General features: G+C 53.2%; 1 protein-coding gene across 3 annotated transcripts in view; it reads left to right on the top strand.

Moving 5' to 3' along the window:
* Positions 1 to 27,272, top strand: part of ARAP1 (ArfGAP with RhoGAP domain, ankyrin repeat and PH domain 1) — a 72,558-nt gene that overhangs the window by 8,961 nt on the left and 36,325 nt on the right. Inside the window, exons 2-3 of one of the 3 annotated variants that reach the window (XM_032166882.2) lie at positions 15,114 to 15,196; positions 20,570 to 21,121. In XM_032166882.2, coding sequence (XP_032022773.1) covers positions 20,613 to 21,121 — 509 coding nt within the window. In that variant the 5' untranslated portion in view covers positions 15,114 to 15,196; positions 20,570 to 20,612. Of the gene's footprint in view, positions 1 to 15,113; positions 15,197 to 20,569; positions 21,122 to 25,377; positions 25,901 to 27,272 lie in introns of those variants that run through there. The other 2 variants (XM_058446543.1, XM_032166885.2) reach the window with 2 other exon arrangements.

The following is a 27,272-nucleotide window of genomic DNA, read 5'->3' as shown; positions in this document are numbered from 1 at the left end:
CCCAGACGATGGGTGGCCGGGCAGAGGCGCTCCTCACCTCCCAGACGATGGGTGGCCGGGCAGAGGCGCTCCACACTTCCCAGATGGGGAGGCCGGGTAGAGGGGCGGCCGGGCAGGGGCTGCAATCCCAGCATCCTGGTAGGCCAAGGCAGGCGGCTGGGAGGCGGAGGCTGCCGCGAGCCCAGACCCCGCCACTGCACTCCAGCCCGGGCAACACCGAGCACCGGGTGAGCGAGACTCCGTCTGCAGTCCCAGCACCCTGGGAGGCCGAGGCGGGCAGAGCGTTAGGGGTCAGGAGCTGGCGACCAGCGTGGCCAAGATGGCGAACGCGCGCCGGCAGGCAAGGGAGAAAAAGGAGGCAGCGGTGGCCCGCGCCGGTAGTCCCAGGCAGTCCGCGGCGTGGGGCAGCAGCGAGACGAGGAGATTGCAGCCCAGGCCACAGAGGGGAAGGAAGGAAGGAAGGAAGGGAGGGAGGGAGGGAGGGTCTCCCTCCTGTCCTTATCCTCACTGTTGTGAGGGCAAAGGTAAAGCCAAGAGGGTGGGAAAAGATCAGGAGGGCCACTCCTCTATCCCCATTCTCAGGGCAGAACCAGGGGCCACACCTGGAATCTTGGCTGTCAGTGGCCCTGGGGGAGCTTGGGCTGGCCCTGCCTCCTTCTGGCCAGGCCAGTGCTGGGGTGGCTTAACCCCCGGGACAGAAGACCAGGAGCAAGGCTGAGCTGCCACTGCATTTCGGCTTTCCAGGTGCCAGGGTCTCCCCTGCCAGCTTTCCTACTGGCCCAGTGAGCACTGCCCCACCCTGGACATCCCCCTCTCTCCTCCCCAACCCATAATGCATAGGGCAGGGGTCTGCCTATAGTCAGGTGCAGAGTCAGGAACCCAGGGTCTGCCTCAGGCCTCTAGCTCAGTGAGAGACCTTTGGCTGGGCATTTATCTTTATTGTACTCAACTTCCCTGGAGCTTCAGGGAGGGGCAGTAAGGAGCAGCTCTGGGGATCCCCCAGGCTTACCAGCCCCCAGGTGTGAACAGGTCAGGACAGAAACCAACCAAATTGGGCAGATGAGAGGGGGAGGGGGCTGTTCCACCCCTCTCCACTCCCTTCTACTCTTTACACTGAGCAGCTGGAATTTTAAGATTCCGAGTCTGAGATTCTAGGCTGGTGAGATTCGAGGATTTTAGGGTTTTATGTGCCTGTGAGTCCCAGCTTCTGAATTTCTGAAATTCTAGGTTCTGAGAGCCTAAAAAGCCTTGAGTTGGGCTGGGTCACCCCTGAGTTGAGGCTGAGGCATGTGCCATGCTTCAGCCAGGTTGGTGCAGACGGCTGAGGCCTGGAGAGTTTCTCAGTGCTGGCTGGTGGGTCAGAGGCACAGCTGGTCTCCAGGCGCCGGGTGCTCCCTGCATCTACCACCCCCAGCACACACCCGGCTGTCTCCCCTTCAAGAAATCTGGGAACCCTACAGACTAGGTGGTAGCAGAGGGGCACTCAGTTATCTTGGCAGTGGGGAGAGATGGGCCAGGCCCCCTCTGCATTCATGGGTTGTAGTGGGGCTGTTCCCGTGGACACTAGGGCGGGGTTGTGGAGAGGCTTGGGGAGGGCTGGTGGCTGGCTAATTCAAAGAGCAAGGTCAGGGTCACACTGCTGGCCATTGGGGCCAGTACGGGATGTGGCTCAGCAGACCCAGGTTAAGCCTTGAAGGGTCAGAGCCAGGCTCAGGAGCTTCTGCAGAAGGTGGTAGACAGAGATCAGGAGCCTGAGGGGAGGTATTGCTCTGCCTTAGGGTATAGAAGGCTGGGCTTGGCTGAGGGCCTTAGGAGCTACCACCCGCAGCTGTTTCCGGTGCTGTCTGGGCCTGTGGGCACAGCAGCTGCACTCAAGAGGCTGCAGGTCAGGAGCAGCTCTGCTCCTCAGAGAAGCACAACCCAGCCAGGAGCCCAGCCAGGCAGTCGTCCAGGAGAAGGGCACTGACAGCCAAGATTCCAGGTGTGGCACCTGGTCCTCTCCACCTTTGAGACATGACACCGGTGCCCTTTGGGGCACAGGAGTGTCCTCCTGGAAGACTGCCTGGCCAGGCTCCTGGCGGGGTCGTGCTTCCCAGCCCTGGCCTGCAGCACATCCCTCCAGTGGGTACTCCATGCAGGTATGGTCAGCATTCCTCATGGGTTGGGGTAGGAGGGGCCCAGTTCTGCACCCCTTGATGTGTGAGCTGGGCAAGGCTTTCACCCACTTGAAACTTGGTCTCTCAGGTGGCCGGGCATGGTGGCTCACGCCTGTAATCCCAGCACTTTGGGAGGCCGATGCAGGCGGATCACGAGGTCAGGAGATCAAGACTATCCTGGCTAACACGGTGAAACCCCGTCTCTACTAAAAATACAAAAAAAAAAAAAAAATTAGCCGGGCATGGTGGCAGGCGCCTGTAGTCCTAGCTACTTGGGAGGCTGAGGCAGGAGAATGGCATGAACCCGGGAGGCGGAGCTTGCAGTGAGCCGAGATCGAGCCACTGCACTCCAGCCTGGGCGACAGATAGAGCAAGACTCCATCTCAAAAAAAAAGAAGTTGGTCTCTCGGTCTCTTTAGTGGGGACCTTTATCCTGGTGGACTGCTGTGTGGGTTTGCAGGTTAAATGCAAGTTTGTTCCCAGTGGCCACAGTGCACCTGGTAGGGAGAATGGGCCACCCCTCTCCACTCCAGGAGCAGAGTTGGAGACTGACACTTTTCCAGATGATAACTGGAAAGCTCTGGGGTAGCGGCTTCCGTGCTTGGTGAAGGGATACCAGAGCCTTGGCTAAAGGCTTCCCTCCCCTGCTCTGCCTGGGGCTGCTCTCTTCCTTCTCTCTCTTTCTCGGCTCTGAAGATGGACATGCTAAGCCTAGGGAGTCTGAAGATCCAGGGGGTGTCTCGTGGTTCTGCTCCAGTTTCTGTTCCACGGACATGAACCAGGACACTCATTTGCCTCTACTGCCTGTGGCCTGAAAACCCACATTTCTCAGTGCAGAACTGGCTTAGCCCACTTGGAGGTATGTGGGGGGTGGGGGAGGGAGGTTGCTCCAGTATCTCTAATGTTGCCTGAGGCCCCCTCCCCAGTTCTTCCAAGGAACAGGCTGCTGGAGATATCTGAGCTCAGGCTCGGGGGCCAAGGTCTGAGTCATGGTCCTGACTTGCCCGTGTGGCCCTGGCTAGGTTCTTGCCCCTTCTGGGACTGGGACTTCCTTTCATTTCTAGAAATGTGGAAGGTTGATTTGGTGGTTCTTAAGTGCCTAAGGAGCAGGTGGTTGTGTTGTGTGGTACTGGTCGAGAAGGCAGGGCTGGGTAGTAGAACTATAGTAGAACTATAACTGGGTGGGACTGGGTAGAATGGGAGGCACCTCTTACTGGGAGGCTGGAGGCTGGGTTCTGGCCACACTTTGGCCACTGATTTGCAGTGGCAAGTTGTCATTTGCGTGGCTCTCCATGTGTAAAATTGGGAAATGTTCATTCAGTCAACAGATATTCACTGTGTGCCACCTTTGGGGCACAGGTATCCCTGGTCTTGCCTGAGAAAGCACCCAGCCAGGGTTGGGGGTGAGACAGTATGTATGTGACAGACATAGTCACAGATGGTGACATCTGGTGTGATCAGGGCTGTGACTGTGGGAGTCAGAGACTGCTTCCTCGAGCAGGCAGCACTTGAGCTTGCAGGGTGAGGTAGAGAAAGATGTTCTAGGCAAAGGGAACCGGGTAAGCAAAGGCTTGGTGGTGAAGTGCTGGTGTTGGAGCATGAGAGTGGAGGAAATGAGACCAGAGGGGAGGGGCAGGTGGTAGGAGCCAGTGGGTGGAAGCCCCTTGAGCCCCACTGGGTAATGGGGGGTCAGGTGAGGGGTAGGCAGGCAGGAGAGGTAGCCCCTGCCTGAGGGCTGGGGGTTGGTCTCAGAGACTCCTAGAAGTCTGGGGTGATTCTGCCCTGGTCTGGGGAATGGTTGAGGGGGTCTGAGAGTCACACTTCCTCTGTGTGGGTGAGGGCATCCCCAGCAGTGTTTATGGGGCCGGCCCAGCAGCAAGTGCTGGGGCAGCCTCAGAGGTCAAGAGAAGGGGCAGGCCTTGCCATGGAGGGTGCCGGGGAGCCTCAGAGTCAATCTCCAACTCCTAGACCTCCAGGCTGAACCTTGACACCTCCAACTGTCCCTCGCTCTGCCCATCTCTCCAAACAGCCCCTGTCCCAAGCCTCCTGAGCAGGGTGAGCTGGGGTCAGGCCCTGACCGAAGGCCTCCCAGTCCAGCCCTCTGCAGACCCTGCCCCTGGCCACCCTCTTCTTGCCTCTGTGTGTGTGTCCAGCCACAGCCGCTGTGGCTCAGGAGGCTTCCTGGGGAGGGATTTGAGGTGGGGGTTGGGGGTGGGGGCACTTCAGAAGGGTGAGCAGCAAAGGCTGAAAACACTGGAAGGTGCCACATGTTGAGTGCCTGCTCAATATGCCTGCAAGCCAGGCCTTTGTAGATTTCCATTCATACATTTCACAAATATTATCGATTGAGCATTTTCTAGATGTTGTCCTAGCCATGGAAGATACAACTGTGAATAAGACAAGGTCTGTGCCTCTCAGTTAAAGAGTCTGACTTTAACAAATATCCATGTAAGGCAGTGTCCGGTAGTGATAAGTGGGCTGCTGAAAAAGGAAACAGAGTAAGGAGATAGAGGCTAATGGGGCGCTTTTTAGGATAGAGTGGTCAGGGAAGAAAGGCCTTGCATTTGAGGAGGTGCCCCAATGGGTGTGAGAAGTCATGGAGATGCCTGGGCAAGAACATTCCAGCCAGAAGGAGCTCGGGACCCAGCAGTTGAGTGGGGGCCCAGAGGGACAGGTTGACAGGCCTGGCAGGCTGGCTGCTAGCTTTGGCTTTTACTCTGAGGGAGGTGGCAAGTCACTGGGGAGTGAGAACTCATCAGATTTGAGATCTGCTTCATCCCTCCCTCACAAGCCTGCAAGGTGGAGCTATCCTAATTCCATTACACAGATGAGGAAACTGAGGCTCAGAGAAGTTAGATGAATTCCCAAATGCCACAGCAGGAGGAACCCCTGCCTGCTGCCTGTCTGTCACAGTGTGCTCCATCACCAGAGCACCCTGCTGTCCTCCACGACTTCCTGTTGTCTGGACAGTAAGGACCAGGGTCTTAGCATGGCCTTCAAGGCCCTTCTCAGTCTGCACTCAGCCTCCCTCTCCCTCTATCACTTAACCTCCCCTTCTCCTCCCTGGGCCCTACCTGTCTCCACACTGTCCCCTTGAGAGGACCCTTGATGTGGATTCTGGCTCCTGAGTGACTGAGCCAGTTACTTAACCTCTCTGAGCCTGTTTCCTAATCTGTAACATGGCCTGAAGCCACCTGCTTGCTAGGTTGTTGGAAGGATTTTCTGAGGCAATCCATGTGATATGTTTAGTGTGGTGCTGGGTAGACGGTAAGCACCGCATAAACACGACCTTTTGTTGCTGCAAGCAGAGGTGGCCGGATCAGGTGAGCAAATTCCAGTGCTCCCTGTGGGCCTGCTGGAGAATGGAGAGGGGGACTGAGTCAGGGAGTCTTCCCTAGCTTTTGTCTGATTATATAGTTAGGAGACTGAGGTCACACATCAAATTGGAGGCCAAAGCCTGTGGGGCTGGTCCTCTTGTCTCCCTCTTTCCCTTCTAGCCCTAGTCCCAGCCCCACCTATGTGGTCACCCTCCCCAGCCAACACAGGCAGCTTCCCCTTTCACGTGCCAGCAGTAAGGGACCCCCTTATCTTCTGTCTTCTGCATTCCAGGGGCCATCTAGAGAGTAGGCAGGTCTGGGTCCCTGTTCCCCTGAGCCCCTAGTTCTGGGGTGCAGAGGAGCCCACCAAGTCCCTCCTCCTTGGTGGGCAGGAGCTTTAGGTTTCCAGTGAGCTCACAGAGGAGTCAGCTGGCGGCCTCCCCTTCCCTCTTGGGGCAGGGTGGGTGCTGGCCCTCGGCCCCCAGGGCACGTGGTGAGGGTCTGTAGCTTGAGCGGTGGTGTCACTGGGTCTGTCCACTCCCGCTGCCTGTGATTCTGTGGTCAGCCCTGTGCACTCCCACCCTGCTGCGATCAGCCCCATCTCTTCCTGTTTCTGCCTCATTTATGGTGTTCGGAGTCCCCCTCCTGCTCCCCCTGGGGGCAGCGGTCACAGGAGGATCTTCCTGGAGTCATCCTGTGGCTCCTCAGGCTGCCCTTGCCCTCTGTGGGAGGAGTTGCCACGGGAAGTCCCCAGCCCATGTAGAGTGTGTCTGTGCCTGAGGGCCAGGGAGCCAGGCCACAGCCCTGTCTTGCTGGTGGTGGGAGCGCCCCAGGTCTCTGTAGGTGTGGGGCTGGTTGAGTCACCTTTCTGAGTGGGAAGGGCCTGAGCTAGGCCGAGGGTGAGGACTGGGAGAGTGGGGAGGGTCCTGGGGTGGGGCTGTGGAGGGTTGGGGTCAGGAGCTATGCCGTGTATTAGATGAGCCCAGTGGGCTAGAGTATGCCCTGGTTGCAGGGGGCAGAGGCAGGAGGCATCGGTGAGGGCCCAGAAGTCCAGGCAAGCTGAGAGGCCTGGGGTGAATGGGGGCAGCGTGGATGCAGGGCAGGGGTGTGCCCAAAACATGGTAAACAGGAAGGAGTTGGGGGAAGGGGCAGTGGTCCCCAGACCCATTTGGGGCCGGGGGTATGTGGTAGGGCCAGAGGGGCATAGTATGTGATAGACTTTTTGACAAAGCCTAAAACCAAACTATTTAACCTTCAGCTTCATTTATTTGCAAGTGAGGTATGTTAGACATTCCTGAGTCATCCCACACCTCCTTCCCTACCTGACCCTCTTTTGGGTTGGGGCTTGGGCATGAGGGGCCCCTGGGTGAGGCTTAAGTTATGGTGGGTGAGAGTCAGGGCCAGGGTGGGGTCTGATGGTGTCTTGAGGACAAACCTCAGGGACCCTGGCGTCTCAAGTTTATTAATGAGCCTCAGTCCATTTCCCATGTGAAAGTCCGAGGGCTACACTCTGTGCTGCTGGCCACCAGTGCCTGGGAGGGAGACCTTATTTGATTAGCTTTGTCTTAGACCCTTGGCAGGGTAAGGCGGGGGCAGGGAGGGGGCTTTGGGTGTCAGTCTCTTATTTTCCATCCAGATGGCCTAGGAAATTAGCAGTTTCTCTTATAATAGTTCTGTTAGTAATCTATACATGTTATACTTAAATGATAAAGCTACCTTATAATGATGGTTTTGGGGAGCAAACTGGAACAAACTCAATTGTAATGACTTAAAACATGTTTATCATTTTTTCTACTCAATTGTGAAAACTTGAAACAGTGCAGACATGAAGGTTGTAGAAAGTGAAAATCTTTCAAGATTGGGGTTGGAGTTAGCGTGAGACCTGAAAGTGGGGTCAGCAATGCCTACTATCCCTTAGTCTTTCATGCCCCTTAGTCATTAATAAAACTGTGGTTTAGCATTTTATTAGGGTGATGCTGGTAGGGTTGCTGCAGGAAGGTTGTTAAAAGGTCCTGCCTCCCACCAGGTCCACTGTGTGTGGGTGTGCGTGTTGTGCACTGCTCAAAGGTGCCTGGCAGGTGTGTGGAAGTGAGGGCCAGGAGAAGGAAGACTGAAACCCAGCCTGTCCTCTTCTTGCTTAGCTGCTTCCCTTGGTGTGGGGCTCCTGGAAGAAGACGAATCTTTTTCTTATTTGCCTAAAGGCCCCACCTGGGTTGGAGACAGCTCTTCTCCCCCCACTCCCCACAGTCCCCAAGGGGAGCCGGTGAATTCATTGTATGATGGGAGTGTGCCGTGCCGGGGCATTCCAGGGGAGTTCCAGAATGCCGTGGAGTCAGGTCTGGTCTGGAGCTCTGCAGGGGGACGTGGCTGGAGGTAGGCTGTGGTAGTCATTGGTGTCTGGGGTAACCGAGAACCTCAGGATGTGGAGGGAGTCTAGCCAAGAGCCTGGCTACAAGCCTAGCACCCAGGGTCAGGACTAGCCAAGACCTTAGGGCTAGGGACAGGAAGTGACTGCCTGATGGCAGAGGAGTGAGCGGAAGAGCACGCTGGCCTCCAGTACACGTGCAGAGGCGTTTCATGGTCATCTGGGTGCCAGGCTCTAGGAGGCAGGGAGTGACAGCTCTACTTTGTGGAGGGGAAACTGAGGCTCAGAACGTGATGTGACTTGCCCAGGGCTTCAGACAAGAAATGGTGAAGCCAGGACTGGAACCAGACTTGCCTTGCATACTGGGTGGGGAGGGGGTCCAGGCCTGGAGCCCAGGGACATTGCTGATAGACCCCCAACTCCCCACCAGCTAGCTGAGGCAGCTCTTCATTCCCCCAGGCCCTGGGGTCCCACTCAGTCCTCACTGCCCTGAGGGGCTGCTCCCCATCAGCCACCAGCACTCCGGAGACCCCAGAAGATAGGCCACACCACACATGGGCCAGGACAGGAATCTCCTGGTGCCAGGGAGAGTTACAGGGCAGAGATGTGGCCTGGAGTAGGACAGGAGACCCCAGTGTGCCTTCCTGGGACTGTTATGTGGTGGCCACCAGTCCCCGAGAGATGGAAAATAGGCTGCTTGGCCCAGGGATTGGTCAGCTGCCCACTCGAAGGCTGTACCTGCTGCCTTTCCTGGCAGGGCTGGAGGGAGGTGGCTTCTGCAGAGGCGTGGGGACCACTTCTGCACCCTCTGGGCTGGGAACCCAGCCCCCACTAGTTCCTCATATCTACGGAAGTGCCTCTAAGACTCTTGCCTGAGTGAGCGGAGCCTGGAGAAGGCCCAGGAGGGCAGCAGACCGAAGGGGCCCTGTGCAGAGGTATCACCTGGTGACTGGGCCGGGGAGGGGGCCAAGGGTGGGGTATTGGGCTGTGGGGTTGTTGCACACAGTTAAATTGCTGGTAGGGAGCTGTGTGTGGTGGGAAAGGGCAGATCTGAGGTGTGGCCATTGGGTGGGATGGTAGGTGTGTGTGGCCCTGGGAGATGTGTGGCCTTTGAGGTAGTGTGAGGTGTGCATTTGTGGTACCGGTGGGGTGTGGTTTGTAGACCCAGGCCTGGCCAGAGCTGGCTGTGTATGTTCTTGGTTCCTGTTGGGGAGCTCCGAGGAGTTTCCTGAGGTCTGGATGCTGGGGTCGCTGCCCCGCCTGCCTGTGCTGGGACAGCTGGGCCCAGGGTAGGGGATGAGGCTGCATAAGGGAGGTGGTGGTGGACAAGCTGAGGCCTCAGTTAGGACCCGTAGCCTGCCTTCCTCCCCTCCTTGCTCCCCATAGGGCTAGATCTTTCCTTGAACTCAGGGCAGAGCCCTGTGTGGAGGGGAGCTGAGGATGCAATCAGGGGAGGCGGCCTGGCCAAGAGGACTCCAGAGCTGGGTGTGGAAAGGGTTAGGACCTTTAAGGCTGCCCTGATCCAGGGCTGACTCATGCAAATCAGAATGCAAAACAGGCTCAGGGAGGCCTCAAGAGAGGGCCACACCCACGTGGTCAGCAGACTCTGCAGGTGACGGAGGGCCAGCCATTGAGCCTCTCTCTCCAAACATCTTCTGTTCCTATCCCACTGACATCTCCTGTCGCCAAATTCACCAGGTCCTTTTCTGTCCCTGGGCTTTGCACACCGAGTCCCCTTTGCCTGGAATGGCCTCCACCTGGCCACCTCCTACTTATCCTTCAAGGCCCAAGTCAGGGGTTCCTTCTAGAAGCCTCCCTTACTTCACCAGACAGAAGCAGTCATGTCCTCTGAAGTCCCCGTGAGCTCCAGCAGGTGACCTGGTGAGTTTCTGCCTCACACAGCTTCCATGACATTGACATGGAGAAGAATCACGGCCTTAGCATTGTTATAAGAATGAATGAGGGGCTGGGCACGGTGGCTCACGCCTGTACTCCCAGCACTTTGGGAGGCCAAGAGGGGAGGCTCGCATGAACTCAGGAGTTCGAGACCAGCCTGGGCAACGTGGCAAAACCCCATCTCTACAAAAAGTACAAATAATAGCCAGGCATGGTGCATGCGCCTATAGTCCCAGCTACTCTGGAGAGGCTGAGGTAGGAGGATCACTTAAGCCCAGGAGGCTGAGGTTGCAGTGAGCTAAGATCACACCACTGCACTCCAGCCTGGGTGACAGAGTGACCCTGTTTCAGAAAAGAAAAGGAACAAATGAGATGAAGGAGAAAATCTAGCAGGGGCTGGGCACATGGTTGCCAAATGGTATGCATTTAGGGAAAGAAGGAAGCTGGAGGGTGCCTGTCTTTGGCTAAGGCTCTGGGTCATCTTCTTGCTGGGCTGGTGAAACAGGTCACTAGTCAGTAGTGGGTAGAGATATTACCGTGGAGTTGCTGGGCTGGGACAGAGAAGGGGTGATGAGATTTGAACTCTGACCTTGGGGTTGAAATGGTAGGTAGAGGACAGAAGGGCAAAAGTTTTGGTTCCAGCAAGAGGGAGACTCAAGCCAGATGTGAAGAAGGACTGGCTGACAAGAATTAGAGATTCCAGGCGACCCTTACCTCTGGACTGGGACTGAGTGCACCTGTGAGCCCAGCCAGGTCCTGGGCACCACTGTGAACAGCAGAGGAGATAAGAAGGGGTATGGACTCTCAGGATACTCCAGGATACATGGGGGATTGGGTGGAGGTGGATCCCCACAAAACAAGCAACCAAAGAGCAGAAGCAGTGCCGAGATGTGGGGCTCAGCCTCAGAGGACTAGGAGCTTGAGGGGGCAGTCAGGGCAGACTTTTTGGAGGAGGCGGCCTGGAGCCACCTGAAGATGGAAGGATGTGGTTTACTCACTCATTGTCAGCAGACAACTTTGGGGGCTCCCTGTTTGCCAGGCCAGTGCCTAGTGTGAGAAATGACATGGAGGAAGTCGTGGACAGGGCCAGCCCAGCCTGGCTGGGGGTTGGGGTATGTCACTGACAATTTGAGCAAGTCACTTCCTCCCTGTGGGTGTTTGTTTCTTCATCTGTAAACGTCAGAGCTGGATGAAGTTGAATGACAGACCAAGGAGTTCTCGAAGGCACTGGGTACCATGGAAAGGCTTTGAGCGGGAGTGGGCTGTAGTTGGCACAGAGGAGAGACGCTGGAGGAATATGAGAGAGAAGGAGAGGCAGGATGGGGGTGTGGGGGTGCTGAAGCCTGACTGGGCCCTTGGGGTGGAGAGGAGGGAAACCCCTCAGCTCTTAGCTGTGCTGTCGCAACAGGATGACACTCCCTTCTGCCAGGTCCCTGCCTTCCTGAGGATGAGGACTCAGCGATGTGTCATAGCAGCTGAGGGGCTTAAACCTCCAAACTAGGGCTTGGATTAGGGTAGAGCAAGTGAGGCACTTGCCTCTGTTACAGAATTTGAGGGGGTACTAAAAAGCTCAGTAATTAGCTGGGTTTGGTCATGAGATCCTGTGGTCCCTGCTACTGGGGAGGGGGAGGTGGGAGGATCACTTGAGCCCAGGAGGTTGTGGCTGCAGTGAGCCATGATCATGCCACTGCACTCCAGCCTGGGCAACAAAGCGAGACCCTCCCTGTCTCAAAAAAAACAAAAGATAACTAAAATGTAAAAGCAATAACTATTTGTTTAAAAAAGGTCAGTATTCAAGGTATATATTTAATGCCATTTAAAAAATGAAAATTAATGCCAAAAATCCATGATAAGCAAAATATAAAACATTAACATTTTAAATAAAGAGAAGACCAGTACTGATGATTCTGTCTTTGCCTCAGGCTGCAGTGTGGCTTAGCAGGGCACTGCTCTGAACTTCTTTTTCCAATATGCTGCTTTCTCCAGGAAGCCTTCCCTGACCCCAGCCTGGTTGAGGGCCCCATGGGCTGTTTTCACTGGCTGATGGTATCTGATCCCTTCCAGCCTGAGGTTCCTGGAGGGCCAGTCCAGGTCTGAGGTCTGGTTCATGCTTCCAGTGCCTTGAACAGGGCTGTTCCAAAGAGGTGTCAGTGCCGAGTCGCCATGTCTTTGATCTTAGCCAGATGCCTTTAGTGCAGGAATAGGAACTTGAGAGAGGCCCAGTAGGAAGCCAGGGTTTTCTCAGGGAGGTAAGTAGTTTCCTGTTTCCCAGACCTGGTCATTCCAGTGGGGTGGTTGGGACCATCATCTATCAATCTGTGTTAAACCCTTAGCACAGTGCCTGGCCTGTATATAGCAGGTGCTCAGTTTTTGTTTTTGTTTTTGAGCCGGAGTCTCACTCTGTCGCCCAGGCTGGATTGCAATGGTGCAATCTCGGCTCACTGCAACCTTTCAGGTTCAAGTGATTCTCCTGCCTCAGCCTCCCGAGTAGCTGGGATTACAGGCACCCACCACCATGCCCAGCTAATTTTTTCTATTTTTAGTAGAGACAGTCAGGCTGGTCTCGAACTCTTGACCTCAGGTGATCCACCCGCCTCGGCCTCCCAAAGTGCTGGGATTAGTCATGAGCCACTGCGCCCAGCCCTCAGTTTGTGTTTTCAGAGGCAGTGAAGAGTGGTTAAAAGTGGATGGCCAGGCTGGTGGCTCACGCCTGTAATCCCAGCACTTTGGGAGGCAGAGGCAGGTAGATCACTTGAGCCCAGGAGCTCAAGACCAGCCTGGGCAACATGGCAAAACCCCATCTCTACAAAAAAATGGAAAAATTAGCCGGGCATGGTGGCGCAAGCCTGTAGTCCCAGGTACTTGGGAGGCTGACGTGGGATAATTGCTTGAGCCCAAGAGGCAGAGGTTGTGGTGAGCAGAGATTGTGCCACTGCACTCCAGCCCGGGTGACAGAGCGAGACTCTGTCTAAAAAAAAAATTTGAGAGCTACAGTCTCCAGTACGAATAGAGTGTAAGCCACAATGCAATTTAAACTGTCCAAGTGAAATTAATGTTAATAATATATTTCATCATGTAAACAATAGGGAAAATTATTGAGATATTTTGCATTCTTTTTTTCTTTTGTGCGCAGTCTTCAAAATCCACTGTGTTCAAAATCTAGCACATCATATTCCAGGGACCACATTTCAAATGTCCAACAGCCATATGTGGCTACTGCTGGCTGCTATTGGACAGCACAGGGCTAGACTATATTCATACTGCCTCCTTCTTAGGTGTGTGGCTTTGGAAAGTTATTTAACCTCCCTTTATCTCAGTTTCTTCATCTTAAAACAGGGATAGCAATCATATGTATCTGCTAGGGCTGCTGTGAGGCTTTAATGAGTTAATATAAAGTGCTTGGATACCTGGCATGCAGTAAGCACTGTTTATGTGGTCTCTTTTTCTTGTTTCAAATTGTCGTTTGAGTAGCACTGCCATTTTTGCCAATGCTTTCATCTGAAGTGCTAGCTACTTAAAGGTTGTTTTTTAAATACTCACTTTTGGGCTGGGTGCAGTGGCTTATGCCTATAATCTCAGCACTTTGGGAGGTCAAAGTGGGAGGATTGCTTGAGGCCAGGAGTTTGAGACCAGCCTGGGCAACATACTGAGACCCTGTCTTTACAAAAAATAACAAAATTAGCTGGGCACAGTGGCGTGCACTTGTAGTTCCAGCTACTCAGGTGGCTGAGGCAGGAAGATTGCTTGAGCCTGGGAGTTGGGGGTTGCAGTAAGCTATGATTGCACTACTACACTCCAGCCTGGGCAACAGAGCAAGATCCTGTCTCAAAAATAAAATAAGTCTAGGTGCGGTCGCTCACACCTGTAATTCTAGCAATTGGGGTGGCTGAGGTGGGTGGATCACTTGAGGTCAGGAGTTCAAGACCAGCCTGGCCAACATGGCAAAACCACATCTCTACTAAAAATACAAAAATTAGCTGGGCATGGTGATACGCACCTGTAGTCCCAGCTACTCGGGAGGCTGAGACAAGAGAATCGTGCTTGAACTTGGGAGGTGGAGGCTGCAGTGAGCCAAGATTGCGCTACTGCACTCCAGCTGGGGCAACGGAGGGAGACTCTGTCTCAAAATAATAAAAAAAAATAAAATATTTAAAAAATGTATACCTGTTTTAGCCCTATCCTAAGCAGTGATAATCATGGAGTTTACTTAAGATAAATACCTGTTTATGTGTTTGTAAGATGTAAAATGTTCACGAATACCTGCTGAAGCCATTATGCGGAGCACAGCAGTTTTGAAGTTAACTCTAGTGTTGGCAGACCTGACTGTTCCAGGCCCTGGGGAGGGAGACCTGTCCATGCCACCCCACTGGTCCTTAGCCCCACAGAGCCTTGGCCATCTGCATAGCAAGGGTGGTGGCCTGCCTAGGGGTATCCTATTCTTTTTCCTCCTGCCTGGAAGCATCCCCTTTTGGTCTGTTTTCCTCAACCTCCCCTACATATTTAGGGGCAGGGCCCTGGGGTCTCATGCCCCTGACTCAGTTACCCTACTTGTGCCCTCAGGCCACTTCATGGTCCCCAGGCTTAGTGGAGAGGGTCCTGTGTCCCTGGGTCCTCTAAGGTCCCCCACCTCTCCTGACAGGCTCTGTGTCAGGGAGACCTCTTTAGTCATAGGGCTGCATTGTCCCTTCCTCCCTTCCTGGGGCTGTCCCTTCCACAGTCTGCCCCTATACACATCCCAGCACTGGTCTTGCGGGGCCAGAGAGTGGGGAAGTCCTGACTCCTCTTTACCACCTGTGCAGCCCCCACATCTGGACAGGCCTGTCTGTCTGCCTTCTCCCTCCAGGAAGGCCTTCCTCTGGTCTGACTTCTGTTGCCAGCTTCCATGAGCATAAGGTTCCCTGAAGCCTTTCCTCTTCCCTCTTCCCTCTTCCTTCTCTTCCTCTTCTTCCACGTCTTCCCCATCTCTTCTTTTTTCTTTTCTTTTTTTTGAGACAGGGTCTGGCTCTGTTGCCCAGGCTGGAGTGCAGTGGCTCAATCACAGCTCACTGCAGCCTCCACCTCCTGGGCTCAAGTGATTCTCCCACCTCAGCCTCCTGAGTTCCTGGGACTACAGGCACACACTACCACACCTGGATAATTTTTGTATTTTTGTTGTACAGATGGGGTCTCCTTATGTTGCCCAGGCTGGTTTTGAACTCCTGGACTCGAATCCACCTGCCTCAGCCTCCCAAAGTGCTGGGATTATAGGCATGGGCTACTGTGCCTGGCCCCCATTTCTTCTTTCCTTTTCCCTGTCCCTCTCCCTCTTCCTCTCTCCTTCTCTGGCATCTCATAGTGGCCTTGCCTCACGGACTTTCTCTTCCATCCCTGTCCTTGCAGCTCTCGCCTCAGGCCGAGATGAGGAGCTCTTCAGAATAGCTGCTGTCTCTGGGAGGACCCGGGCATCCTTGGCAGCCCAGCTGGTGAGTCAGGAGGTGGAGCGGTGGGAACAGGGCTGGCTGTGGCATGCTAGGCCTTAACATTGAGGTGGGGGGAGGCTTGATGGAGGCTGACACCTGATAGCCCATTTTCCATTTTGAGAACTGAGCTTGAGAGGCAGAGGGTGAGGCCCAGAGAGCTTGCTACGAGCCTCCCAGCAGGCCTTGGAACCTTGGAACAGGGTGGGGGTATGGGACAAAGGGACAAGGCAGAGGCCAGCAGATTGGATTGCAGGTCTGTGTGTATGTATCTCCTCATTGGATTCCCCTCCCTGCCCAGTAAGTTTTGTTCCCTTTCTCATTCTCAGGCTCTACTCATGGTTATCACATTCCCTTTTAATTTTTATTTACTTTTTGGAAAATGATACAAAATTTAAAAGATACAGAAGGGTATAGTGTCTCCTGTCTTCCCAGCTGTCAATTCCCGTCCCCAAACTCAGTTTCATATATATCCATCCAGTTTTCTGTGTTTATATTTGCATATATATATAACATATGTATATTTTTTCTTTTTCTTTAACCGAGATGTTTACATAACACTGTTCTGCATCTTGCTTTTCCACTTAACACATCTCTAATATCATTTTATATGAACTTTAGAATCTGCTGGTCTCAACAAATTCCAGTTGGTAATTTTAGTTGGGATGGTGTTAAAGTTTTAGCTTAACCCTGGAGGAACTGACATCTTTATAATGTTGAAGTGAAAAGTCTCCCTCTCCTCAGAGGTGGATTTCCAGGGAAGCTGGAGTTTGAGGTGCAGGGCTCCTTCCAGGATCTAAAGAGGGGCCTGAACAGTGTGTGCATGTGGTCATGTGTTTTTGTGAATTTTGCAAAAGTGAGATACTCTTAAGGAGAATGTGTTAGTCTGTTTTGCATTGCAATCAAGGAATACCCTGAGTAATTTATAAAGAAAAGAGGTGTATTTGGCTCAGGGCTCTGCAGGCTGTATAAGCATGGCACCAGCATCTGCTCAGCTTCTGGTGAGGCCTCAGGAAGCTTTTAGTCAGGGCAGAAGGCAAAGCGGGAGCAGGCATGTCACATGGTGAGAGAGGAAGCAAGAGAGAAGCCAGGCTCTTTTAACCAGCTAGCTCTTACGTGAACAAATAGAGTGAGAACTCACTTGTTACCGTGGGGAGGGCACCAAGCTATTCATGAGGGATCTGTCCCTGTGACCCCAAACACCTCCTACTAGGTCCACCTCCAACATTGGGGGTCACATTTCAACATGAAATTTGGAGGGGACAAACATCCAAACCATATCAGAGGGCACTTAAATTGTATAAGCTTCAGGCCCCATGAACTTCAGGCCCTGTGAACTCTGCATCTTCCACTGTTCCCTCCTGTCCCTTCAGGCCTTAGTTTTCTTCCTAGGAGGAAGCTGGTAACTGTTGTCACCTTGCCCCCATGTGTCTTTCAAGAGATACTTTGTTCATTTACCCATAGCTGCACACTGCTCCATGCACCTCCTTGTTTTTTTCACAGAGAGAGAATGTTACACAAACTGTTCTGCACTTTTCTTTACTCTTTTAACAGTGTATCTTGTAGATCATCCCATGTCAATATGTAAGGAGTTTCCTCATTCTTATGGCCGCTCAGTTTCTATTGCACAACTACACCATAATTTAGTTAACTATTCTCCCATTGATGGCCATTTTGGTTATTTCCATTCTTTTGCTATTAAACACAGGCACTGCAGCCAGTAACCTTCTATATATGTCAATTCTGGCGGGTGCCAGTAAAAATGCAGGCTAAGTGCCTACGGGTGGCTGGGTCAGCCATCTGCATCTCTTTTTTTGGGGGGGTGGGGGGATAAAGTGTCTCCCAGGCTGGAATGCAATGGTGTGATCTCAGCTCACTGCAACCTCCACATCCTGGGTTCAAGCGATTCTCCTGCGCCTCAGACTCCTAAGTAGCTGGGATTACAGGTGTCTGCCACTATGCCTGGCTAACTTTTTGTATTTTTAGTAGAGATGGGGTTTTACCATGTTGACCAGGCTGATCTCGAATTCCTGACCTCAAGTGTTGGGATTACAGGGGTGAACCACCGCTCCCAGCCCAGACATCTGCATCTCTTAGGGCTTTCATGCCTAGAGGCATTCCACGGCCAGGGAGGGGATGCCCTACCACATTACCAATGCCTGTATTTTCCAACTTTATTGCTCTTTGCCAATCCGATAGGTAGAAAGTAGTATTTCAAAATATTTTACATTCGTATTTCCTAGTGTGGGGGAGGTTAAGTTCCTTTTCAGATATTTAAGAACCATTTATATTTTCCTTTGTAAATTTTTTCATTCATACTCTTTGCCCATTTTTCTGTTAGATTATTGATCCGTTTCTTATTTCTGCATGCTTTTCAACTTTTAGGAAAATGAGCCCTTTGTGTGGAATATGAGTGGCAGATATCCTCTAGCTTGTTGTTTAGCTCTTGGCTTTGCTTATGGTGCTTTTTACTATGCAAGAGTGCTTGATTTTTGTAGAGTTGAATATTTCAGTCTTTTCTGTGTACCTTCTGGACTTGTTTCATTTCCAGAAGGCTTTTGCCTCTCTGAAATGATTTTTTTTTTTTTTTTTTTTTTAGAGACAGTTTCGCTCTGTTGCCCAGGGTGGAGTGCAGTGGTGTGCAGTGGTGTGATCATAGCTCACTGCAGCCTTGAACTCCTAGGCTCAAGCAATTCTCCCACCTCATCCTCACAAGTGGCTGAGACTACAAGTGCGCAGCTAGCTAATTTTTAGGTTTTTTTTTTTTTTTCTTTTTGTAGAGACAGAGTCTTGCTGTGTTGCCCAGGCTGGTCTTAAACTCCTGGCCTCAAGCAGTCCTCTTGCTTTAGCCTCCCAAAGTGTTGGGATTACAGGCATGAGCCAGCATACCCAGCCCTAGGATGATTTTGTAAATCCTTTCATTTTTTATTTATTTATTTATTTATTTATTTTTTTTCTGAAATGGAGTCTCTCTCTGTTGCCCAGGCTGAAGTGCAGTAATCTCGGCTCACTGCAACCTCCACCTCCTGGGTTCAAGCAATTCTGCCTTAGCCTCCTGAGTAGCTGAGATTACAGGTGCTTGCCACCACGCCCGGCTAATTTTTTGTATTTTTAGTAGAGATGAGGGTTTGCCTTGTTGGCCAAGTTGGTCTCAAACTCCTGATCTCAGGGGATCTGCCTGCCTCGGCATCCCTAAGTGCTGGGATTATAAGTGTGAGCCACCTCGCCCGGCTGTGGTTTTTTAAAATACTGAAATCTTTGATCCAGCTGTAATTTTTCTTGTTGTAAAGTGTGAGGTAGGGATCCACATTAGTTTTTTTTTGAGAGCGCTCCACAGCTGTCTCAACAACTTAATAATCCCTTGTTTCCCCACAAGTTTGAGAGGCTACTTTTAGTGTATCCTAAATTTGTATATGTATTTGGGTCTACTTTTGAACTTTCTGTTCTGTTTAATTGATTTGTCTGTTCATGCACTGTTACATGTTAATCATTGTGGCTTTATAATGTTTTAACATGTGGTGAGGTTGACTCCTACTCTTTACCCTCCCTGCCTTCCACCCCTGCTTCCAGAATTTTCCTGACTGTTCCTGCTTATTTTTCCACATGAACTTTCAAATCAGCTTGTTTAGCTTCAAAAAAAATTCTGTGTACATATTTAATTAGCTTGTGTACATTTATAAAGTAACTTAGACATCATTAATCTCTTTATGTTGTCTTCTATCCAGAACTTACTGTGCTCTGCCATTTGTCCAGGTCTTCTTTTTGTCCCTCAGTAACACTCTCAATTTTTCTTCCTATCGCTGTTGTTTATCTCTTAGGAAGTTTATTCTTGGTGTTTTCTATTTTGTGATGCTCTTGTAAATGGGGTCTTTCATCCTGGTTTCTACCTGTTTATTGCTTATAAATATTGATTTCTGTTATATTAATTTTTGTTTGTTTGTTTCTTGTTTTTTTTTTTTTTTTTTTTTTTTGAGACGGAGCCTTGCTCTGTTGCCCAGGCTGGGGTGCAGCGGCATGATCTCAGCTCATGGCAACCTCTGCCTCCTGGGTTCAAGCAATTCTCCTGCCTCAGCCTCCTGAGTAGCTGGGACTACAGGCGCATGCCACCATGCCTGGCTAATTTTTTGTATTTTAGTAGAGATGGGGTTTCACTGTATTGCCCAGGCTGGTCTCAAACTCCTGAGCTCAGGCAATCCACCCACCTCGGCCTCCCAAAGTGCTAGGATTACAGGCATGCCCGGCCAGTCCGTTATATTAATTTTGAACCCAACTATGTTACTAAAGCCTTTACTGGTTGTTATAGTTTCTCAATTGAGCTTCTTGGGCTTTCGAACTCAACACTCATATTATTGGCAATAAATGGATAGTTTATCTCTTCCTTTCTGATTTTAATACCTCTTGTTTATTTTTGTTGTCCAGAGCTTTCAGAGCAATGTGAGGAATAATGATAACAACAGTAAAATGGATATCCTTTTCTCATTTAAGAAAGTATCAACTTATTTCTGTTTTAGTAAGATTTTTGTTTGTGTAAGTAAGCTGGATATTGAGTTTTATCATATGCCTCTTTAGCGTCTATGGAGATGATCAGATGACTTTTCCCTTTGATCTGCTAATCACCTCTTTTGGTCACCTCTTCATATCACCTCTTGACTCCCACCAGGCCAGGAGCTCTTGATTACAGGGTGCAGGGGTAGAGCCTGAGTCCCCATTGCCTAGTGCCAGGCTATTTTGAAAGAACAAATGGATGAATGGCCTTAGTGATGGGAGGGTTTACCCAATTCCAGGGCCAGGCCCCCAGAGGCCATGTGATGCTGGGTTTACTCACCTCCCACAGCATTTCACTTCCTCCAGGGGCATGGAGGTAGGGGGAGGCTAGTCTCGGCTCCCAGACTGGGCTTGCAGGAGGGACCAGCAGTGGTATCCTTCAATGCTCGCTGAGCCCTTGGCCTGGCCCTCACTGGGAACTGGTGCCTCAGAGGGAATTAGCCCTGCCCTGGGTCTTGCAGAGGGCAGTGGGGAGGAGGTATGAGACACAGCACCAATCATGCCACTGGCCATTCTCGCGGCAGTAGCCAAGGCTGTGTGTTGGGATGTGGGGTGGTACCAACCCCAGAGATCATGGAGGGTTTCCTAGAGAAGAAAATGTGAGCTGGATGCTGGGATAGCACAGGGGAAGGGGTGAGGGGGTTCAGGCGGAGAGAAGAGCCTGTGTGTTCAGAGACCTGGCAGTACCTGGCCTTGCTTAGCACATGGAGCACAGGGGAGGAAGCTCCAGGACAGAACTTGAACCTATGGCTTGAGAGAGCCATGCAGGCTGCTGGTGAGGGGACCACTCCTCGGCAGCCCTGCCTCTGACCTGTGCCTGTTTGTCTATTCTAGCTCTGGACAAAGCCTGCCAGTCAGGCCTCCGCTGGCAGGAACCATGGCAGAGGCTGGGGATGCTGCGCTATCGGTGGCCGAGTGGCTGCGGGCATTGCACCTGGAGCAGTACACGGGGCTCTTTGAGCAGCATGGCCTGGTGTGGGCCACTGAGTGCCAAGGCCTCAGCGACACCCGCCTGATGGACATGGGCATGCTACTCCCTGGTCACCGCCGCCGCATCCTGGCTGGCCTGCTCCGTGCCCATACCCCACCGGCCCCTGCACCCCGCCCCACCCCACGGCCTGTGCCCATGAAGCGCCACATCTTTCGCTCACCACCTGTGCCCGCCACTCCACCCGAGCTGCTGCCCGCCGCTACAGAGGATGAGGGGCTCCCCGCTGCCCCACCCATCCCTCCCCGGAGGAGCTGCCTTCCGCCCACCTGCTTCACCACCCCGTCCACAGCTGCCCCAGACCCTGTGCTGCCCCCGCTGCCTGCTAAGCGGCATTTGGCAGAGCTGAGCGTTCCACCCGTGCCGCCCCGCACCGGACCCCCCCGCCTGCTGGTGAGGTGAGTGGATGCCACCCAGGGTGGGAGGCGCACAGGCAGAGTATCCCAGAGGGTAGATGGGGAGTTTGTGGCCTTTGATGCTGGGGTAAGAAAGGTGCTTCGGAAGTGCAGGGGGAACAGCATTTGAAAAGCTCCGAGGATGGGAGAGCTGCCTGGTGACTCGGGAGGAGGGGAGAGCTGTGCAGGTACTCAGCCCAGTGCCTGGGCTGCTGGGCGTGTGCCAGTGAGGCCTCCAGGTTTCTGTCTTGGGTGGCTGGGTGGACAGTCATGCCATCACTGCTTCAGAGACCCAGGGACAGAAGTGAGTTTGGGAGGAAGTCGAGTTCAGCTTGGGACCTGGCAAGTGTGAGATACTGCAGGGCATCAGGGTCCATGCCGGCATCAAGAGGCAACATGTGTAGGAAACGGAAAGCTGCGGGGTAGGTTTGGGGGTAAGGGGACTGCCCAGGTCCTGGTGCTGTGCTCATCACACCCTGTCCCCTTCTCCCACTGCCAAATGTCAGCAAATCCTGGGACACTTCTCAGGCCTCATCCGGCATGCCCTCCCTCCTAAGAACTATTTCCCCTCCGGGGCTTCTGGTACCCTGTGTTTTCTTGAGTTTCCCCTGGCTCCTGTGGATGTTCCATGTTAATCTCCTTCACAGATGCCCTCCCTTCCTGCCATCTGCTGGGGTGCCCAGCTGTCAGGGAGCATCCCCAGACAGGGTAGATATGTGTTTGGGGTGAAGGAGATTTGGTGGAGCATGTGGGCGAAGTCAGGCTAATCTTGGAAGGCTTCTTGGAGGAGGAAGGGGTGTGTGGAGAGAGGTCTCCTGGTCCCTGTTTTTTATTGCTGGGCACTCTGCTGGGCTCTGTGCTTCCATGGTCTCCATGATCCGTGCAGCAGACCTTCTGGGAGATTTGTGTGCTGGCTTTACGAGCAGGACATGAACAAATCAGAGGGAGAGCAGGGAGGGGGCCCTGGCTGGATCTATGCCAAGGACATACTCAGGGGGCCTTGTGGGGAGGGTCTGGGAGATTCTTCCCACCCGGGAGGAGCATTAAGTCAGGGGGCCTTGAAGGCCAAGCTAGTGCTGTGGTGTCTTGAGGGTTGATTGGTAGAAGCACAAAAAGGGTACATGCTCTTCCTGAGTTCACACAACTGGTAACAGGTATAGGGTCTCTCCAGGAACCTGGAGGGAAGCTCAGATTGAAGTTTCCTGGTGCCCTTGCGCCCTCTAGTGACCATTCTTCTGCATGCAGGAGCGTTTTCTATTTCAACCCCATCAGCTTGGGCGGGAGAGAGAGAAAGAGAAAGAGAGAGGGAGAGGGGATAGAGGAGAGAAAAGGATAGAGGAGAGAAAGGCTGTCTGTCTGTCTCTGGGGTTGGAAGTGGGTGAACAAAGGGAAGAAGCAGGGCCCTGCCCAGGTCCCCTCTCAGGCCCTTCCTGTGACTCCCGGACGGGCAGTGGAGGCCTGGATTCCTGCTTGGGAGGCAGGATGCCTGGGTCGGGCCCAGCTAGCTTTGTGACTCTGATGAGGACCTGCTCCTCTGGGCCTATTTCCCCATCAGGCGCCCTCTGTGGTCCTCCATAGCCTTCTGGGCCCTCCTGGCACTGACATCTGAGTTCAGGAGGCTTGCTGGGTAGGAGGAAGTCCTGTCCACACCCCAGGGCCCCAGGGTACCAACCTCTACTCTCAGAGCCTGTCTGAACATAGCCATTTAGGCAACATGAGGAGGAGGCCAGGTGCCATGGTCAGGAAAAGGTCTGGCCCCTTGTAGTTCGAGTACCCAAAATCTGTTCTGTGCTAAGAGAATTGGAAGAAAATTATTTCCTGCAATTTGGGACTATTCCTTACAGCAGAGTATGGTAGTGGATAAGCTACCAAGCCTGGCTTCTTGTGTCCTGGGGTCTTTGGCAGTTGGAGTCATGGGCATCTGCAGTCCTCAGCTTTGTACACACTCAACTCAGAGAGTGTATGGTCTTCAAAGCCCTGTGGTAGAAAAAACTCACAGCAGATGGAGCCTCATGTGTGTATACCAGGCCAAGACAGTACAGTAGTGATCAGGGTGGGGGCCAACATGGACCCTGACTGGCCACCTTGTCCCCTCTCAGTCCCTTCCTGTGACCCCCAGGCTCCATGGCATGTAGAGGAACACTGCTCCTGCCCACTCCCGCCTTGTGGGAGTCCCATCACAGTGTCTCATGACATGGCCTTCCTACCCCTGCTTGCAACCTCTTGTGATGGGGAACTCACTCTCTCAACCTTAGGGCCTTTCACACAAGGTCATGTGGTGGCTGAGGCCAGTCATCTCCAGGCTCCCCAGTGGAGTTTGGGGGTGGATGCGTGTGCATGTGTGTACTCTCAGTGTCTCGAGTCAGTGTGAGGCATGTCTGGGCTAGTCAGTGTGTGCACCCATATGGATGGGTGTGGGTGGTAGTGCAAGCTGTCAGGGTAGTAGAATGTCTGTGCATTTACACATTCAGACAGGTTCTGAGAGTGTGTGCTACTAAGATGTAGAAGCATGTAGGGATTTGTACAGTTTCAGTGGTGACATGGAGTGGTGTGTATGTGAGTTATCAGGACCTTTGTGCTCACATTACTGCTGTGGTGGAGACCCCAACAGTGTGTGACGACATCTGCGAGTGTGCACGTGCTGTTTGAGCAGTACATGGAGTTTGTGTTATTTGTGCACTGTCAGGCTTGAGCCAGTGTGTGCACATGTGTGTACATGTGCTGCCAAGACGGAGAGCCCATTAGGATGGCAGCTCCACTGGGGCCAGGATCCTAGTCGATTTTGTTTGCTGCAGAATCCTCAACATCTAGAACAGTGCTGGGTGCCTAATAGGCCCTTGGGAAGTATATTGTGTGGGTGAGTAAATGAATGCCAATGTGAGCTTGTGTACTGGCATGTGCTGAGCTTGGGGTGCATGTGGGTAAACATGCATGTGACTCAGCACCCATTGAGTGCCCTCAGCACAGCCGGGCCATAGGGCCCTGAGCTCACCGCCCCAGCTCCCTGTCCACCATCCTACTACCCAGCCTACGTCATCCCAGATATTTTAGGAAGAGAGAGGTCTTCAGAGGAGACAGGTGGGAAGAACGAGGCTGTGATAGGATTCTAGGCTACAGACCAAGGTTTAGGCAAATCAGAAAATGAGCAAGGATGGAGTTCCCTCCTCCCAGCCCTGGCATGGCCCAGGACTCTCAGAACCAGGCTCATCATTCTGCCTGGCCTAGGGGGACTCTACATCACCCCCTGCCATTATTATTATTATTATTATCATCATTATTATTAATAGAGACTATGTCTCTCTCTGTTGCTCAGGCTGGAGTGCAGTGGTGCCATGATAGCTCACGGTAGCCTCGAACTCCTGGGCTCAAGCAATCCTCCCACCTCAGCCTCCCAAGTAGCTGGGACTACAAGTGCGTGCTACCACACCTGGCTAATTTTTAAATCTTTTGTAAAGACGAGGTCTCCCTTTGTTGCCCATGCTGGTCTTGAACTCCAGGGCTCAAGCAATGCTCCTGCCTCAACCTCCCAAAGCACTGGGATTACAGGTGTGAGCCACCGCACTCGGCCCTCTACCATTAATTTAAACTCGTGGTGGGGAGCTTGCTGAGGAACCCAGAGATGCTGAGATACTTGCCCAGAGTCACCTAGCCCTGTAGAGGGGAAGCCGGTGTCCAGACCCTGCCTCCTGGCTTCAGGTCAGGTCTACTCAGCTCTAAGTGCCGCAGACATGAGCCCTGTGAACTGGCTTCCCTGAGGGTGGCAGAGGGGTCATTTCTGATGTGAGGTTCCAGGGTCACACCACAGATCCCCTCCCAGCTTGCTCTGGCCTTTGGTGTCCGCCTCTGATACCTGGATGCCTGGAGGCACCTCAGGAAGAGGGAGTGTGTGCCCAGAAGGCAGCTGCCCAGCTGGAGCCACACTGCCAGGCTTCCCTCCTGTGCCCTTGACTGCCCTGCAGTCCAGCCAATCCCTGGTCTTCCTGGAGGCTGGTCACTTGTTGCCAGGGCAGAACTTGCGCCCTTCAAGGATCCTCTTTCCTAGCCTCTGTGTCTCCTTATGTGGGTGGAGTGGTGGAGAGGCCCCCGCCAGGGCTTGTCAGTCAGGACTTCCTGGGCATCCACCCTGTGAAGGCCTGCAAGATCAGTGGACACTGTTGGTTGTCTCATCCCAGCTTGGGTGGGGGTGCAGCCTGGGGGCGGGGAGGAAGTGTCTGCCCCGGGGGATTCTGGGTGACTTTTCGCTTTCTCAGTGTTTTCAGGAAGTGTGTGTGTTGGCCACGGCTACAGGAGGTGGGGGAGACACAAAGCAGGAAGCCTCCGGGAGACCAGAGCTGGGTGCAGACATACACACACACATACACACAGACACACAGAGACACACAGACACACAGAGTCACACACACTCACACACTCTCTCTCTCTCCCTTCCTCTCTTTCTCTTTCTCTCTCTCTCCTCTCTCTCTCTCTCTCTGTCCTCTTTCCTCCTGGACAGATCCACAGTTATACACAGAAACAAACACACACGCATGTAGAGAAGTGACTCACAAACACTTAAAGACATAAATCACAGGTGCAAAGCCATACCTGGGCTCAAAAACCTCCAAGAGAACGCAGCCTCAGACCCACCCAGGGGCCAGGGGCCAGGGGCCAGGCTGTTTGCGAGACCAGCCCAGGTGGGACCCAGGCTTGCACGGGCAGGTACACGACATTCTTGGGCATACGCAGCCCGCCTGGCCAGAGCTGTGGGAGTCCTCAGCCCCAAGACCCAGCAGGCGTCTGAGGGTAAGCGAGGTGCTGCCGTTGCTGTTGTTGCTGTCGGGCACGTAGGAGGGAGGCCCTGGGAGGGCTGAAGTCCCTGTCTGTCACCTCTGGCCTGGTTTTCTGTGCTGCTGTCCTCCCCCTTCTCTTTTTTTACTCTTAGGGTTTTGTCTTCTTTCACTTTCCCTACTTCTTCTCTTTTTCCCCTGCCTTTTCCTTTTCTCCCCTCGTCTCATCCCTCCCTCTCTCCTGGGCTTTCTAGGTCTCCACCTCCCCATACACCTCTCCTGGGTCCACCAGGAGCCTGTGGTGCCTGTTTTCTGGGTCTTTCTCAGACTCTGTCCCACAGAATGCTCCTCTTTGGGGTTCTTGCCCCTTGGGGGCCTGGTGCTGATCACCTCACTTCTCTGCTTCCAGCTCCCTACACCCCTCTGGGGATTCCCTCGGGGAGGCTAATTTGGCTTATTTCACTGTCAAGTTCAAGGGTGTCAGGATTCTGAACCTCCCACTTCCAGACCAGGGTGATGGGGAGATGGTGTGCTTCTCCTCCTCCCCAGGACTAGTGCTGTGGTGGATGCTTATGGAGTGTGGGAGCCGGTCTCCCCTTTCCTCAGTTACCGTGGATCCCTAATGAACTCAACAATCCTGTGCTTGGCTTACTGGGGACATAGACCTCTAACCAAGTCCTGTCCACCTACCCGGTGCTCTCCAGCCCTGCCCTGTGCCCTTGGCTCATCTTTTCCATAGGGCCCAGCAGATACCTGCACCTGCTCTTCCTGCCAGGCCAGGCCTGGGCTGGACCTGGGAAGGGCTCAGTACTTCTGTGAGCTCCCCAAGGACTGAACTTCCTTCCGCTGCTGCCCTCAGGAGCCAGCACAGGGCCAGGCCTGGGAAGCGCTTAGAGCTGCCATGGGAAAGGGTCGTCTGCCACCTCCTGCCCAGACAGCAGGGCTGGCCTGTGGGGAAGCTGAGTGTAGGTTTGGTGGTGGAAGGCCAAACAGGTTGTGTGGCCTTAGAAGAGGGAGGGAGCGGTTTGATGGACTTTCTGGAGGAGGAGGCATGCCCTGAGCACAATGGAGTTAATAATCCCAGGTCATTACATGAAAAAAAGCCCGTAGCAGAATGCTTGGCACATAGTGAGCACTTAGGAAGTGGTAGCTGTTGTCCCAGGGAGAAGTGCTGAGAGCTGGGTGAAGGCACGGTTGTGAGGATGGGCTCCAGGTTAACTGGGTGCTGCTGTATGGAGAGGTTGGGGAGCTGCTGACCTTCTCCAGTGATGAGGATGCGAGTAGGGTGGTGGTCATTCAGTACACACTTACTAAAGCCCCTTCTTTGCTGGGAACTGCTGGTGGCATGGAGAGGACTGGCCCTAGGGGCTCCCGGCTTGTGCAGAAGT

The sequence above is a fragment of the Hylobates moloch genome, unplaced genomic scaffold (genome assembly GCF_009828535.3).
Source record: "Hylobates moloch isolate HMO894 unplaced genomic scaffold, HMol_V3 SCAFFOLD_11, whole genome shotgun sequence".
In the NCBI taxonomy this organism is placed as follows: domain Eukaryota; kingdom Metazoa; phylum Chordata; class Mammalia; order Primates; family Hylobatidae; genus Hylobates; species Hylobates moloch.
This window is presented reverse-complemented; position numbering and strand designations above follow the sequence as displayed.